The sequence below is a fragment of the Cephus cinctus genome, unplaced genomic scaffold (genome assembly GCF_000341935.2).
Source record: "Cephus cinctus unplaced genomic scaffold, Ccin1 Ccin1_scaffold0774, whole genome shotgun sequence".
NCBI classification, from domain to species: domain Eukaryota; kingdom Metazoa; phylum Arthropoda; class Insecta; order Hymenoptera; family Cephidae; genus Cephus; species Cephus cinctus.
In genome coordinates, this window is record NW_014333378.1 from 16692 (window position 1) to 31914 (window position 15223).

General features: G+C 41.4%; 4 protein-coding genes across 6 annotated transcripts; 1 reads left to right on the plus strand and 3 right to left on the minus strand.

The window, feature by feature from the left end:
• Positions 1 to 1389: 1389 nt before the first annotated feature.
• Positions 1390 to 4411, minus strand: LOC107270472 (P17/29C-like protein DDB_G0287399). The gene is made up of 3 exons (XM_015745514.2): positions 4291 to 4411; positions 3682 to 3931; positions 1390 to 3596 (listed from the first exon to the last, which is right to left on the minus strand). Exons 1-3 carry the CDS (start codon positions 4355 to 4357, stop codon positions 2366 to 2368), a joined length of 1548 nt encoding a protein of 515 aa, XP_015601000.1. The 5' UTR covers positions 4358 to 4411; the 3' UTR covers positions 1390 to 2365.
• Positions 4412 to 4889: 478 nt separating this feature from the next.
• LOC107270473 (myb-like protein X) lies at positions 4890 to 9465 on the minus strand. 2 transcript variants are annotated; one of them, XM_015745516.2, is made up of 3 exons: positions 6577 to 9465; positions 6251 to 6490; positions 4890 to 5317 (listed from the first exon to the last, which is right to left on the minus strand). In XM_015745516.2, the coding sequence occupies exons 1-3, from the start codon at positions 6638 to 6640 to the stop codon at positions 5043 to 5045; spliced, it is 579 nt and encodes a 192-aa protein (XP_015601002.1). In that variant the 5' UTR covers positions 6641 to 9465; the 3' UTR covers positions 4890 to 5042. The 2 variants fall into 2 exon arrangements, with proteins under 2 accessions (XP_015601002.1, XP_015601001.1); XM_015745515.2 differs by having other exon boundaries at positions 4890 to 6490.
• A 119-nt stretch (positions 9466 to 9584) lies between these two features.
• LOC107270476 (fibroin heavy chain) lies at positions 9585 to 12701 on the plus strand. Of its 2 annotated transcripts, XM_015745522.2 has the most exons (6): positions 9585 to 9813; positions 10916 to 11194; positions 11278 to 11509; positions 11671 to 11847; positions 11917 to 12142; positions 12224 to 12701. In XM_015745522.2, exons 1-6 carry the CDS (start codon positions 9723 to 9725, stop codon positions 12413 to 12415), a joined length of 1197 nt encoding a protein of 398 aa, XP_015601008.1. In that variant the 5' UTR covers positions 9585 to 9722; the 3' UTR covers positions 12416 to 12701. The 2 variants fall into 2 exon arrangements, with proteins under 2 accessions (XP_015601008.1, XP_015601009.1); XM_015745523.2 differs by lacking the exon at positions 11671 to 11847.
• Positions 12624 to 14478, minus strand: LOC107270477. Its single transcript, XM_015745524.2, has 3 exons — positions 14113 to 14478; positions 13459 to 13782; positions 12624 to 13362 (listed from the first exon to the last, which is right to left on the minus strand). Exons 1-3 carry the CDS (start codon positions 14443 to 14445, stop codon positions 13147 to 13149), a joined length of 873 nt encoding a protein of 290 aa, XP_015601010.1. The 5' UTR covers positions 14446 to 14478; the 3' UTR covers positions 12624 to 13146.
• Between the last annotated feature and the right edge of the window lie 745 nt (positions 14479 to 15223).

Sequence of the window (15223 nt, forward strand, 5' to 3'; positions counted from 1 at the left end):
TCCTGCTGACTGTAGAATGTTAATACCATTTAGCCTTGAGTATCTGTGTGAACGTAATGATATTCTATAGTACCATGATTACTTTTGTGAAAGAAATTATAAAGCGAGAATATTCCATAGGAAAACGTGCCTAATGATGATTGCGATAATGGTCATTTATTAGAAAATAAAAAATACGGCACGTAGAACCTCAGAGCCCGGTACACTACACTCTGTCAATTTTTTTTTAGTTTTTAGAATGTGAACCACGGAACCCTCTTCGTAACAGCTCCATGAGAAACTTAGTTGTGAGAAACCAAGACGTTAAAACGCTAGAGCCTAATTATCTCGAACAATAGGTTCATTAAAATTTAATAAGATGCATCAGAAGATTTTCAATTCTCCCTGGTTTTCTATACCAGGAAATCGATCTCGCCAATGCCTAATCGACTGGCCATTATTTCAAATTATGGATTAAAAATATATATTTGTAGAACGTCTATAATTAATAATCATTGTTTATCGATTCACCAGTTCCTGGATTCTAAGTATCTATATAAGTGTTTACGTTTATTCTTACTCTCTTACCGATGTCTCAGCATCGCTGCAGTGCAATGAATCGATCATTTAATCATCCTGTAGAATAATCTCATTCAGCATTTACGTTCAAGACAATTTATTCTTGACATAAAGAGAAACGAATGTGCATCCAAGAGCAGGGCCAGTCTGCTTGCGTCGCATGATTTTATTTTCATCCCTGTATACTGTCCAGTTGCAGTTGCATACAGGATCTGAGCTCAGAGATTTTTCCATGACGATTAAATCGAGCAGAGAAATACAACGTCCTGCGCATCATTAACTGTTTTGTATGCATATGTACACTTGCAGTTACAGTTTCCTGAACGATTATACCTATACGATGAATTAAGCAATATAAGTTCTTCCAGAAAAAGCACAGTATTATTAGACATTGTTTTTGAATACACAAAATATTATTTTTAACTTGCCGTAGAATAGAGGTACGTGCCTGCTAGTCAATTGCGTCTGTCACGTGTATATGAATAATTGAATAATGTTAATGTAAACTTTTTGTTTTGTACGTACATAGACAGTTTAATGTTTCAATATGATAAACATATTAATCTCTCTTTTAGGTGAACTGTGGACGTTGAGCTGTTTCTTTTAAGTATTGCCGCCTACGAGCTGCAGGGTAAGTCAAAATATGATAAGATTAATTTTTAAGTGATTTAAGTAAACATGTGTCTATTACGTAATATTTATCCATGTACAATATTGTGAGTCAACATTGGACTGTGTAATCTATACGTACAGCGATTAGTTTGAGAAAATGTAGCCGTAGGCTAAATTTCCAAAAAGCGAAATGCGGAAACACCGCGTGTGCTGATTATGTCAAAAAGAATGCAGTCCAGCGATGCACCGGTGCATCCAGTGCATCGATCGAGTGCAGGTTTATTACCGATGCTCGATAAGAGAGCAGTCGATGAGTTCGTTGACTGAGTATGAATAGGGGAGACATGCCCGTATATTTTGTGCCGCGCGATTCTGATATTTAAAATGTATATCTATATATAACATTTTAATGGCTAAAGCCCATCTGTAAGGGTCTTGAAACCCTCGCTCGCGTGACACCATATCCCATAAGATGTCCAGCCTCTTCAGTGAACGGTTCGATCGAACGTGTCGGTAAAGAAGATTTGACCAGTCACCTTATTACCATAGCTTCTCCTAGATGTCACTGTGGATTCAACAATGGGATTCAGCCTACGTTTTAACCTTCACCTTACTCAACCTTCACCTACTTATCCGGATTTACTTGGCCGGTCTTATGTCGACTTCGTCGCGCCAGCGTATTGCATATATGTTATTGAAATATACATGACTTAATATTACACAAACAGTCCGAGAGAAAAGTTTTAATTTCGTTCTTATTCGCAAAATCAAGTTCTCCTATTTTTCTCTCATTCTTTCCTGCGTGTATTAATAATTATAATAAACACTGGCGTTCATTCATCACTTCACCGTGAACACTAATTTACCTAGAAGCTAATTTCTTAGAAGACCATTCACTGCCAATAGGACGGTCGGTACAATTAAAATGATATTACGTAACTTGTTTGTAATTACCGAGGTTTTTTAATTGGCTAACGTCTTTTATTTCTTCAAGGTGCAAATCACTCATCTTGATTTTGCGAGTCGGCAGACTCGCAAATTCTCACGACTTCTTGAACTTTTCGGAACGATCTTCATATTAAATAACTTGGATGACTGCTGTACGTTCGTCTGATTAGCATAAATATTTTTAGAACATTTAAAAAAGTCAGCTATAAAAATGAATAATCTTGAATATAGATAAATAATAAATTAATTAAATATCAAAAAGTTCAGCCACGGAATCGCTAATTTCCGTGATAATAGTATCAATTGGATTTCTGTTCTTCTTCTTTGCTCTGTTCTCTTGGTTGTCCCTTGCCGGCTGGCTCCTGACAAACTCTCTTGGAATATCTTGATTCCTCTCAGCAGGAAATCTGACGAAAGAAACGGAACCTGCATTTGCAGTACCGTGGACCATTCCAATTCCACTGGCCTGATTGTTAACTTGTCCTCTCGAACTTTCTCCCCTATTACCGGAAGCTGCACTGCCCACAGATTGTCCGTTTCCTTGGGAGCTTCCGGAAATTGCACTGGAACTGAAACTTGCATCAGTTTGTCCATTGGCGTTTTGCCCAAGTGCTGCCGAGGCACCCTGTGAGAATCCTTGGGCATTTCCCGATGTCTGGACTTGATTCGAGGTTGATGAAAATGGGCCGTTAGGTCCATTTTGACTTTGGGACGACGATTGACTAAAAGAAAATCCATTTCCCATTGACGACGCACCGGAACTCGCGGATGCTGCCGAGATCTGTACTTCGGGTCTCTCGTTGGCCAAATTATTTCCGCAAGCGGAATTTGAATCGTAGTAATTTCCAAATTTCGAATTTGAAGCCTGTCGACGTGATTCTGAATTTCCGCAATTTCTCACCGGCCAGACTGGTCTCCCTGGTCGTGGTCCACGCTGTCCGTGATTTAGGACGTGAATCTCTGGCCTACGGTTTTCCCATCTACCATTTGGCTCGACTTCAAGTCGAATTGGTCCTCTGTGATTATTCGCCACCCATTTCTGTGGCCGCTGACCAGTGACGAATGTCGGGTTATTCGATGGCACCGATGATGGTCTTCGATGATGACCAAAATCATGGACCTCGTAATTGGGACCAATATTGGTCCATGTTGGTCTACCTTGTCCATGTCCAGCGTTTTGAAAAGCCGTCGATTCCGCACCGGATGACGCTTGCCCATTTCCTGCAGCAGATTGAGCACCGGATGCTGCGCCAGATGCAGAATTTCCAACGCTAGACTGCGCACCACTTACAGCCTGTCCATTTTCAACTTTTCCATGAGACGAAGCATTCGCATCTCCAATACTGAACGAATTGCTATTGGCCTCGGAAGTACCCCCGAATAACGGGTGATTCAAATTGAACGCATTAGAATCCGCAGCGGAAATTCCAGAAAGTCCCGCAGAAAACGAAGCGGATTGACTAGCTGAAAGAGCCGATCTACAAAAAAAAAAAAATAGTCAATTCGTAAAATCTGTTTTGTTTCCCTCTGAATAAAAAGGCCTGTTCACATGAATAAACGTACCCTCCGTTTACAAGGGATCCTTCGGCCTGACTCGCACTCTGCGACAGACTTAGACCATCGCGATTCCCACCGAGAGTCAAAGAGTGCGAATTCCTGTCGCCAGCGCTCAATGAAAATGTCGCTGAAAATGGAAGAAATCTGGCCTGTGGCGACGAATCCTTAAGGCGGCCTTTCCCAGCCGGCTCTGGCGTCAATTCCGGCGGCGTGTTCCAACGCCTCTCGTCCTCTTCGTTGAAGTGGATACGATCGTCTATTGAAAAATGAAAAATTAAAAGAAAAACAATTTATTCATATCTGCATGGTAATACTGCGCGTTAAATATATTTTGATTTGTCATCGGACTTTATTTAAGTTTGCTACTCCGCGACACTTGTACCAACCTATTCTCGCGTCATCGCTTGTTTTTCATCGCGAAATACTGGTTCGCCTTTACCTTTAAATGCAACTTCTACAGTCTCGAGAGACATTTCTTCGCGACATGCGGAGTCTGACACTGACAGCAAAATCCACGTGGGCATTTTTGACAGCTCGTTAACAAGTATGTATACACCAATGATATTTTATTATTACGTTGCGCCTCTGTGATTTTTGATGATTAATGATTCTTACCCGCGTACGAGATAATCCACGTCACTGATAAGACACAGAATATTATCTTGACTGTACACTTCGCCATGACTGAATCAGGTCTGAGCGAAGCGATCGGAAGCCCTGCTCTTTTTTAACAAGTGTACTCGACCTTAACAGACCTTATTAAGATGCGTGCTGCGTCTCGCTATGTAATGGCTTATTCGTTATTGCCGTGCAGTCATCCGATCACGCGTCTTTAAGAAATCGATACTGATCGGTTTGGCATTTTATTGATCTTTAGACTTACCTTTACTCGCTACGTGGGACGACGGTTGATAATTATTTTCGAAAATTCTCAAAGCTTCGCTGGGATATCATTTCATATAGTACTCTTTCCCCCATTGACGGACTTTGCAACTGTGGAAATTAATTGGCAATATTTAATCGATGCTATTGCATACTGACAATGAGTGACGATCGAGGTCCTTGAGGATTCCCGAAGCATTATTGTGACTGGGCTAAGGCTGACTTAGGTAACTATTTATTCGGAATTGATAGACATGAGTGGACTTGGATCCGGGTTCAATTATTATTGTATATTCAATTGTTACGATATGGGGAATTAATAATTGCTTCGCTTAGTTTCGATACATTTATTTACGTATATATAGTATATTTTATATCACACGACGTACAGTTCTTCCTTTCCATTGGGAAGGATTGAGTTACATAAAAAAAAAAAATTTTGAATTCAATAAATCGTAATAAAATTTTCATCTATCCTAGAATCGTTAGTCATTTATTTCTTTAGGGGGCTCTTCCGGTTTCTTCTCTTCGGTCTCTTCCGGTCCTTTAATCACTGGTTTTTCGGTACCATCGTCCTTCTTCTTATCGGTTGTATTCTCTGTATTTGTCACAGTAGGAGAACTGACACTTGGTGTGGATGGGACTTTATCCTTTTGGGGTACCTCTTCCTTTTCACCCTGCTTGGCAATCGTCGGGACACACGTTGGCTTCTCCTCCTTTTTTGTTTCCGGGCAGGGAGCGCATCCTTTGGTTGTAGGACCTGTATGAAAAATCTTGTCAGCTTCCGCCACCAGAGGATTCGATTTAATTTGTTTATTGAGCGACTCGAAAAACGCGTAAGGAGTGTTTTTCTTATTTTCATTAGTCTTCTCTAAGTGAGTGAGCGTTTTAAACAAATTTTTATTTTTTTCAAAATTATGAAGTACGTCATGTACTTTTTCAAAATCTTTCGATAACTTTATATGCTCCATGCGTGTTCCATTTTTTTCTTTATCATTCGACAGAAATTCACCAAGGATATGATTAGGTTTGACAGGACCTGCTTGACCGAAGCGAAGAGCGCTTTGATCATCAGTATTTTGAGTAGCATTTTGATTTCTAAGAGATACTTCAGTATCTTTAATTTGAGGTCCCTTAGAATCAGGACTAGCAGGATTACTGTAACTACTTGCGAGACCTTTCCAATTAACCGAAGGATCCTGGACACTGCTTTTGTTATTATCAGTAAGGACCGGGGAAGATTCTTTCTCTTGGTGGAAATTCTGATAAGATTCCTTCGGAGGTTCAGGAAAATTGTTTCCTTCGGTTGGATTAGTAATCGGCACTAGAGCCCCGAGATTCGATTTAGGCAGCATAATCGTATTAGTCGACCCAGTGTTAGTCTGGTCCTTTCCATAATCCTGAGATATTTTAGTAAGAGGATCGTTAGTGATTAAGACGCGTGAAGTGTTCTGGGATACCGGAAGGCGCTTATTATTTTGATCCTTGCTTTCAATTTTCAAAAAACTTATCTCCTCTCTCGCGCTCTTTTTTATATCCGAGTTTCCAAAATTCTCCAAAGACCCCAAAGACTCATTTTCACTGGATCCAGAATCATCCGTAATTTCGTGAGCCACGTTTACTTTTACCGATTCCATGGATTCCGAATCATTACGATTCTCTATCGCGTTTGTTCTGCCCCCAGTTGGCTCACCCTGTTGTAATTTCTTCATCAGCTCCACAAGTTCCTTTTGCTTCTTCTCCAGGGTATCTAACCTCTTCTTGATCAAGGTATCCTCGTCGTCCTCGTCCTTGAAGAAGCTCCAAGAGAACGGAGGCAGGGATCTGGATGATCTTGAATAGAACCAATCGGACCTGGGATCATTTTTGTTAATCTCGTATTGTTGCTCCGAATACAGTTGAGGTCGGATGCTGCGACGGTCTCCTGGATTTCCTAAAATTCGCACAGTACTCAATTTTCGAAATTTACCTACAGTCTCTTCAATTTTACCTTAAATTTACTAAACAAGCGTAACTTACCCATGATCTGGGTCCATTGCACCATCAGGCCTAGGACAGCGAGATACAGCACTGCCTTTAACATCTTACCCAGTGGATTCAGGTGCAGCAATTGTCAAGCTCCAGACCTAACTGAGGTCCTGGTGCATCCCGGTACAGTATATATACCATCAAGGTGCACTAGGCATTACTGGATAACCATTAGGTTAATGGGAGGGCCCTATCTGAACCTATCTCCAAGTGACAGGGTCCAGTCCCGTTAGTGCATTGTGGGTCCCGCTCTGTAAACTGACTCGGGCCCCAAAAAGTCTTCAGCTTACTTACTTACGTTAAAAAAGAAAAAAGAAGAAAACAAGCTACCCAAAAATTTCATCCACCATAAAACTCCCTGGTGGACCTTAGAATTCCTCAAGAGCTTCTAGACGCTGTTTACCGGGGTCAAGGACCCCGAAGTTGATCCTGAAGAATGATTAGAAGTGTCCAACCGTATATTTCCTATTCACATGAGACTCTTCAAAGACCACTGACCAAATCCTCTTTGGTTAACGTCAGTCTCGGGAGACCCAGAGACTGGGACAAGTGTTAGTGAAGTTTGGTCGAGCATATTTTTTTCACTTTTTCTTCTCTTTATTATTTTTTTTAATTATACCCCAAAAACCGGTCCCACCCGAAACGCTCCAAATCGTAGCCAGCGCTACTACCGTCGGCTTTTATTACCGTCTTGAAAAACAATGAATTAGTCGGTTTCCACAAGTGGAAGAATCTTTCGGGGAAGGTAAGCAACTTTCGAGTGGGTATTCCCGAGGTGACGTCAGCTAATCAAAACAATAACTTATCTACATATTACGAGTTGATTATTCCACCGATTAGTGCGCGAGGCTACGATTATGTAGCCATACGTGATTCCTCATATGATTTGGGACACGCGGTGGGAGTAAATTATTAATTTATTCTTTTTTTATCACGTGGGGTAATGCCCTGAACAGTTTCCCACGTGGGTACAACTTTCTTCTAACTATCCGTGTCTTGGCTCTACGAGTAAGTTTTATTTGTCTTTGAAATATCGAAGACGGTTTTACTTGAAAAAAGAAATTAGCATGATTTTCTAAGACCAAAAAAAGTAGTAGAAGATCACGAGTTTATGAGATTCCACGAAGCTTACTCAATTGGCATCAATTTGTCGATCGCGAGAGATAAGCGATTGATCGATTAAATTGATCGATAGAATTGCTATTGCTGATTATCGAGGTCAAAGGCAAACAAATTATTTACCTAGTTTACTAGTTACTTACCGTGAAGTAAATCAATTCCTGTCACTTATTCACCCTACTATCCACTTATCAGTTAAAAAGATCGATCATCTCGAACGAACCAGGATACGTGATTTCAATCATCAGGAATCATGTCACGATCTCTCAGGTGTATCATCCTTAATAACAATCATGATTTCTCGTGGATATTAAATGAGGAATTATGAAAAAAAAAAATCTATCAAGTTATAAATTTTTGATAAACAGTAAAATATTATTTGATTTTCATCGGGTGACGTTTGTATGAAAAAGTATTAATGACAGTAAAAAAAATTAATTATACACAAGTCTGTAATCAACCACGTGTCATTAACCGATTATCCACGCTCGATTAACGATCTAGATATCCATGGCTTTGATTTTATTCCTGAATCAGTTATTCTTTTTTTATTTTTCATTTTTTCTTCGTCTGCACGACTCTCCAGTCATAGGGTAATTCCAGGATGAAATTAGCACGGGTCTGTCAGTCTTATATTATACTAATGACACGCGAATTCCCTTGGATGTTTTTCATTGGCCAATTTAGAATTGGTCTTATCTCCGAATGATGATCGTGAGAAAGGATCGTCTCATCTTGACGTTTCCTACGTCTTTGCCTGGGCTGACCTTGGCAATGATCTTGTAACGATTATAGCTCTCGGAGATGATGTCGTCATTCGAAAACGTTCCTCCTATTTAAATACCGAATGCCGGCTGTATTTATTAATATGATATATTATCAGTCATTTCTCAGAACATCAAACTCCACTTGTGATAACCTCGTGCAGATAAAATACAAGTATTTAAAAAAACATAAAAAATCTTTCCCTTGAAACTTCCAAGAATCTCTTATTACATCTTCTTATCTAAATCGATCTTGTGTCAGCGTATTAATTCATATGATATCACACGTATGTGTGACTGCAGTAACGTGAGCGTTAAATTATTTATTTACTTTGCAAATCGCATGATGTGTTCGACCCGAATCATCCCGTGTGTACATATGTCAAAAATAGTTATTAAAAAACTTGAGAAGAGGTTTGGGTCTTACAGTATGTGATCGTGTGTGACATGTGTGTAAAGCGTAGGAGGGGACTGATAATAAATCGCGTGTACAGTCAGAGTCACGTTTCTTTTCGGTAAGGTATTTCCTACGTGTAACTTTTGAGGAGCGAAGGAAGATAGGAAATTGAGGAAAAAACAGAAAGAAGAAAGAAATAGATAACGATGTTATCTGGGGGCAGATGAGTTTTATCTATATTTATAGCCTGTTCCCGGAAAACAAACTGGACACGTAATTGTCGAAATATGCGAAAAAGTATAGATTATCAAAATTCGATAAGGAGGGTTCGCACGAATTTTTCAAAAAACTCAATAATCCATGGCGCGACGACTGTCGACCGGCATTTTCGAAAATTTTCAAAGCGACGACCGTGCTCGGCTTAATTTGAAAATGAGGAATTTGTGAAAATTACGGAAAAGTTTTTACACGAAGAAAGTGTCGATCAGCTGATATATTCTTTCGAATCTTTTTTTCCAGTTTTATTGACTTTTGGGCCCAAGGCCGTAGAGGGGGGGAAGGGGCCCGATGGGCGTTTCTTGACTCTCGGCGATCGATAGGTGACTGTCGGCTTGTGTCGAGAGTAGTTTTTACCACGGTACATCGCATTCCGAAGATCCGCGAGGGAGAGCCTGGAGGCTACAACTCGAAGCCATCCGAATCCTATATAAGATGATCGCGACGCCTTCGAACTTAGTCATTCTCATACGAACTGCGCGGCTGCAAAGAACAGACAAGGTTCTACGTAGAATTTCGTGAGCAAGACCTTTGACCTTTTTCATTTACGTCGATCCTGCACGTCCCGTACAAGGATCAGGATGGGAGTGAGGATTTGTATCCTGTTGACAGTTTTCAGCGCAGTTGGTATCCTCTCTGAGGACAGGCTACCACAGTATAGACAAGTGCGAAGTAAGTCAAGTCAACAAGAATTCTATAGAGAACCTGATCTTGTATCGTTGTAACCATGGCGTAGCGTGTAAATGAAAAAAAAAAAGTAACCTTGGATTTTGGATATTCATATTTTCCCCATTAATTTTTCTTCACTTCCATACACACCGGGCACTGATAAGCGTCAGGCTTGGTGCGATTCGACGTTTCTAATTGCTTCTCGGACACTAATCTCTTACCTGGAAAGGATCGATAAGGAATTTTAAAAGCCTCAAGGCCGTCGGTTGAACGTAAAAATAAAATCATCCAACGTGCCTCCTGACAATACAGGATTATGTAAAGTATGTGAGCTTGTTACACCTGAGAAATCTCATGGCTTCGTTTATTTGTGATCTGCGCGTTACGTCATCCTCTTGGGTTAAACCTGACGACGCCAGGCGAATGGTAGTTTGAAAATTAGAGATATTAGATTGTTCAAAGGGAAAGACGCATTGGGGATAGCACGAAAAAATTCATCGCGTCAATGTTCATGACCACCTTTTGCTTAGTACCTTACTGCTATCTGCTAATGAAAATTTTCTTATCGGATTTCCCCGAGAAATCCGCTGGTCGGATTTTCATGGGAGCTTCCGGGCGATACTTATCGCAGCTGTGAGAATAGGCCATTAGAATTTAGTTGGAGTATCCAGTGTTTATGATATGCAGGTAAACAGGACGTCGAAGAGAAATATTTGGATACGGTTGGCTGGTGTCTCCTTTGAGTAGGAATCATGGTCATTAGCGTTAATTCTGGGTTTTTTCACGTAAACGTGTATCGCTCAAAGAGATCCGCGCTTGAGGATGACGCTGCTAGCATGCATGTAGAATAATTATTTTTTTGTGAAACGTGGAGAAAAATTTCTTAAATAATAATGCGAATCGAACGTAGATGCCTGTCGCGCCCAAAAGGTCCATAGAGTGTGTCGTGAGATCATCAGATTTAAAAATTCTAAACTGACGTCACTTGCGTTTCACCCGAAGCTTAAATATTCCGCGTGCGTCTCGATTGTATTTAACGGAGGCGAATTCCTGCGCTTTGCATCCTTTGACTCGTCTTTCTCTTTTGTTTCCCTGCGTTCAAAAGGTAGACAGCCATTCCCCAGTCTCGCACTGAAGGATCTTTTCGCCGACGAGTTGGACGTAGAGGGTCCGATTTTTGCGACGAAGCCACAAAAGCGTGACGTCAGCCACGTTTTAAGCGGAACTGCCAAATCCCCATCTGGCGCAGCTTCCGGTGCGGGTAGCTTCGCAAGCTCCGGTAGCTTCGCCGGAAGTTCGTCTTTCCCATCGAAGTCAAGTGTTGGGACGCAAGGTGGATACACTGGTGGTGGAACTGGTGCAGGTTACGCAGGCGCCGGTACAGGTAAGTGGCGGACATAGAAAAAATAAATAAAAAACAAAGTGGGTGGAAAAAATATTTTTGAGATTTGTCTTTTTTTTTTGAAGGTGGCGGATCAGGGTACTCGGGTATAGGAACCTCCTACACACCCAACTCGGGATTCCAGGATTATTATTCAAATCAAAATCAAGCCTCCTCTTATCCTTATTATCCCTCGCAGAATATTGTACCGTATTTCGGGCCGGGATTCGATTTTCAAAATTTCCTCCAGCAATATTTCAGTAATCTTCAAGCGCAGCAGGAAGCCTTCCAGGCTCAGCTTCAAGCGCAGCAACAAGCGTGAGTGACGACTTTCTCATCGTTTCTAATGTGATTTCTTTTTTATTCTCAAATTCTTTGTCGCGGCTAAAAAGGAACTAATCATCCTAAGCATATTAATCGTTTACTTTGATTCCTGGTGGTGGTTCAATTTCCGTTTCGCTTTATTCTTCGGCATCCAGTGCTGCATCCTCCTGGGCAGGCTCCGGTGCTTACATGACAAATCCTGATGGAACTATCGATCCAAACGCTAGAGTCCATTCCTATAGTCACTCAACGCCAGGAATGGCCGTAGCCACCTCGGCTGTTCAATCCGATTCTGGCTACGGTGGATCCTACAGTTCGTCCCGTGGGAATAGGTGATGGTTTCCTTATTCCTATAGATAACGGTGGCTCAGAAACTGAACTCTGGATTAAACTCTTATCAGATTCTTCGAGATGAACAACCGACTCGGCTACGGATTCCCATACGCCCAGCAAATCCCGAATACCTATGCAGCTAATACTGGATCAGGATTTGGAGGAGCTGCTGGGGGATTCGGTTCACCTGCAGGAGGTTACAGTGGATCCGCCTCAGGATCGGGACCTCACGTTGCAACAGCCAGTGCCAACCTGGGACCACAGGGTGGGCACCAATCGGCCAGTATCAGTCCAGTAAGTTCTTTTTTACTCTAACTTCCCTTAATCATCTAATTAGTCCAGTGGAAAATTTAATGTTGATATTTTTTAATTCAGGCTGCTCCTGGAATTTTTTCACGCTTCGGTGAAAGCGTTCCACCGCCTTCCGGAAACAGTTTCGGAGTCTTCACCAGCTCCAGCTCTGGACACTCGGTTGGTCCGGATGGCAAGGAAACCTCATACAAATCCGCCACCACGGGAGTCAATGACAATGGAAAAGTTTCATACCACACTGTACGTGATCCTTAAGCAGTTGTCACACTAAAAGCACTCACTGACAGTTTACGAATAATCGCTGCTTCTCCAATTTATAAAAAACAAATTGGTATATCGTTATTGTGATGTCCTGTGGTCGACAGGTGACTGCTTATGTATTTTGTACGTACGTGTAATCATGACGTAATCACGAATAACGGAATCACGTATAAATTATGGGCACGCGAAAATGGCGTGACTGTTATTGAATTTTTTTTATATTTATTTGGTATTATTTGTATTGCTATGTGCTAGTAAAAAAAAAGGTACGCTAGCGTCACGAGTCTTTCTTTTTTTTTTTTACTAATTTATTATGTAAAATAATATATTTTTCAAAAAAAATATTCCCCTTGCCCCTACCCGTGCCCTGCCCATTTTCTACACTCTCTAGTATGTAACTTTGAGTATGAGGAAAGACGTAAAGTTCTGCAGCCCATTTCCTGTCAGTTTCCAGAAAACAGGGTAGTCACTCGATAAATTAGAATGTTAAAGAGAATGAAGTCCGTATGCTTTTTCCAGCCCTGTACCTCATAATTAAACCATCCCTTTGCCAGAGAGTACCCAAGCGTAACCACCCCCCGATTCTTGAAAGAGATTCCATCTGCCTTCCCATTTCTTTCCACTTCCTATTACTCCGACCCCCAAATTCACATAAGGGATTAGCTCCATCGCGATAGAACAAAAAGTATTTTGTTCATTTACCCTGAAAACGATCCATTCGTATTTTACTCCTGGCTGCTCTTGGTCTTGCTAAGGGGTGGCTCTATTTTATCATCCACCAGGACCCTCCTTGTCGTCCATGTTCTGCCAGCTGTCTGTGGCCCTTTGAAAGGGTGTTCCAAATTGCGGGCGCGGTGCCAGGACTCTTGCGGTGTCAGATAAATTTTTGGCAGATGATACCAGGAGTCGAAATCAGGAGAGTCCTGTCTGTGAATGGGAACCTGAAAAGGGCGGAGAGTAAAGAAATGAGAAATGGCTAAAAGCTTCTTCAAATTTTTCATAAGACCAAAAATTTCACTTCTGTCCTTGTACCTTACCTGAGGGATGTTATTGTCAAAGTAATGAGGATGAAGCGGAAGTGGCTGCTCGAAAAAATGAAAGGCAGGAACCTGCTCGTAATTTCCGGGATTCCGAATTCCGTCGATGACCGGCACGTCGTCGATTTTTGTATTTTTTTTTATTTTTGTCACGACACTCAAATGTACGTCAGTCACCAAATTTCCATCGGCATCCGGATTCGTAGTTACTCGTACGTTGCAAACGCCGTTTTTACAGGCATTCTCACCGGAACCTGTTTCGTTGCCATTAACAATAATGTGAATATTATTCACAACTGTCGGTTTACCCATAGATGGAATATCCTGAAAGATTTTAAATGTCAGAAATTATTTTTTTTTTTCATAAATTCAAACGTATGACAAAAGCATCTGCTTTGCATCGATGCTGTATTTTCTACTCGTTTGCCCACCCTTGTTCAGTGACGTCGCTTGGGCCACCAATCGCCATTTGAATTTATTACGACTACAAAACCACAGATATTTATGAGGCGTCATTTTCGAAATGACCTCTCAAATCCGCTTTAAACTCTTTTATACCGGCAGTTTCATTTTGACCGTGCAATAAATTTCATAACTGCCGTCAGCATACGAGGGACGCGTTTGTATCCCGACTCAATTGAACTATAGACTTACGTATCCCAAATCGAAAGGTCTCTCTTGTCTTTTTTTATTTTGAAAAAGTTGCTCGATGCTTATAAAATCATCTTTTGGCTTTCCAATTTGTGCCCCGAATTCTCCCAGCCGTTCGTTCAGGGTGAATCCTGGTGACTTTGGCCCCGCTCCTGCACCCTGGTTCAAGTCGACAAAAGCCTTAAGAACCGAAGTGCTCAAAGTGCTTGGCAGACTTGGTTTCTCTTCCGAATCAAGATCGATCTTCGAAGATATATCGCTCGCCAAAGAAACCACTGCAGTTGCAAAAAGGATAATCGATACCGATAAAGGAACCATCGCTCGAGTTAGATACATCTCAAACGAAAGACACTTGAACACTGAGCTCAAGATCTAGTGCAAGAATCCTTTTTGGCCATGAAACTGAGGAGCCTCCCACAAGTGGAAGGGATAATAGCCCGAGGATGTGTAATAATGACCCAGCGAAAATTACGTTGACCTCCGTCGACGCCAGCGCGATAAAACAGCCGTGAAGACGCGCCAAGCTCTTTGTTTCAAGTTTGAAAAAGACGCGAGGCGAAAAGAAAAAAGAGAACAAAGTTACAAGAGGAGCAAAATATTCCCAAAGAAGTTCAAATAACGCGTTCAGAGTCCAATTCATTCCCAGAATTAACAGATACCAATTTACCAATAAACTACACTTACGCGAATTTCGTATACATAAAAAAAACGGTAACGCGAATTTCGTATACGTAAAAAAAACGGTACTCTTTTTTTTTGTCCCGTTAGTTGAACCGTTTGAAAATACGAAATACCACAAAAGAGAGAAAAGCATAATTGGACACTATTTATTCCGAAAATAATTAACACGCAGGCAATGGATTCGACCTATCGTGCAAAATCGAGTTCCCGTTATGTTCCCTAATGGGAAGTCCCATTCAATGGATCCCGGTGCGAATGAAACAGTCGAGCAGCCCTTGTGTGCCAAGGGGTAGTTTTAAAGTACATCCCTCCCACGGCGAACCCAGGGAATTGTACTCGGTAGCCGAGCTAAAGCAATTTTAGATCCTGTTGCGAGCCCCCTTAACGTTTGACTAAAGTTCATGACAAACAAGGGGGTGGCGGGGGGGGGCGG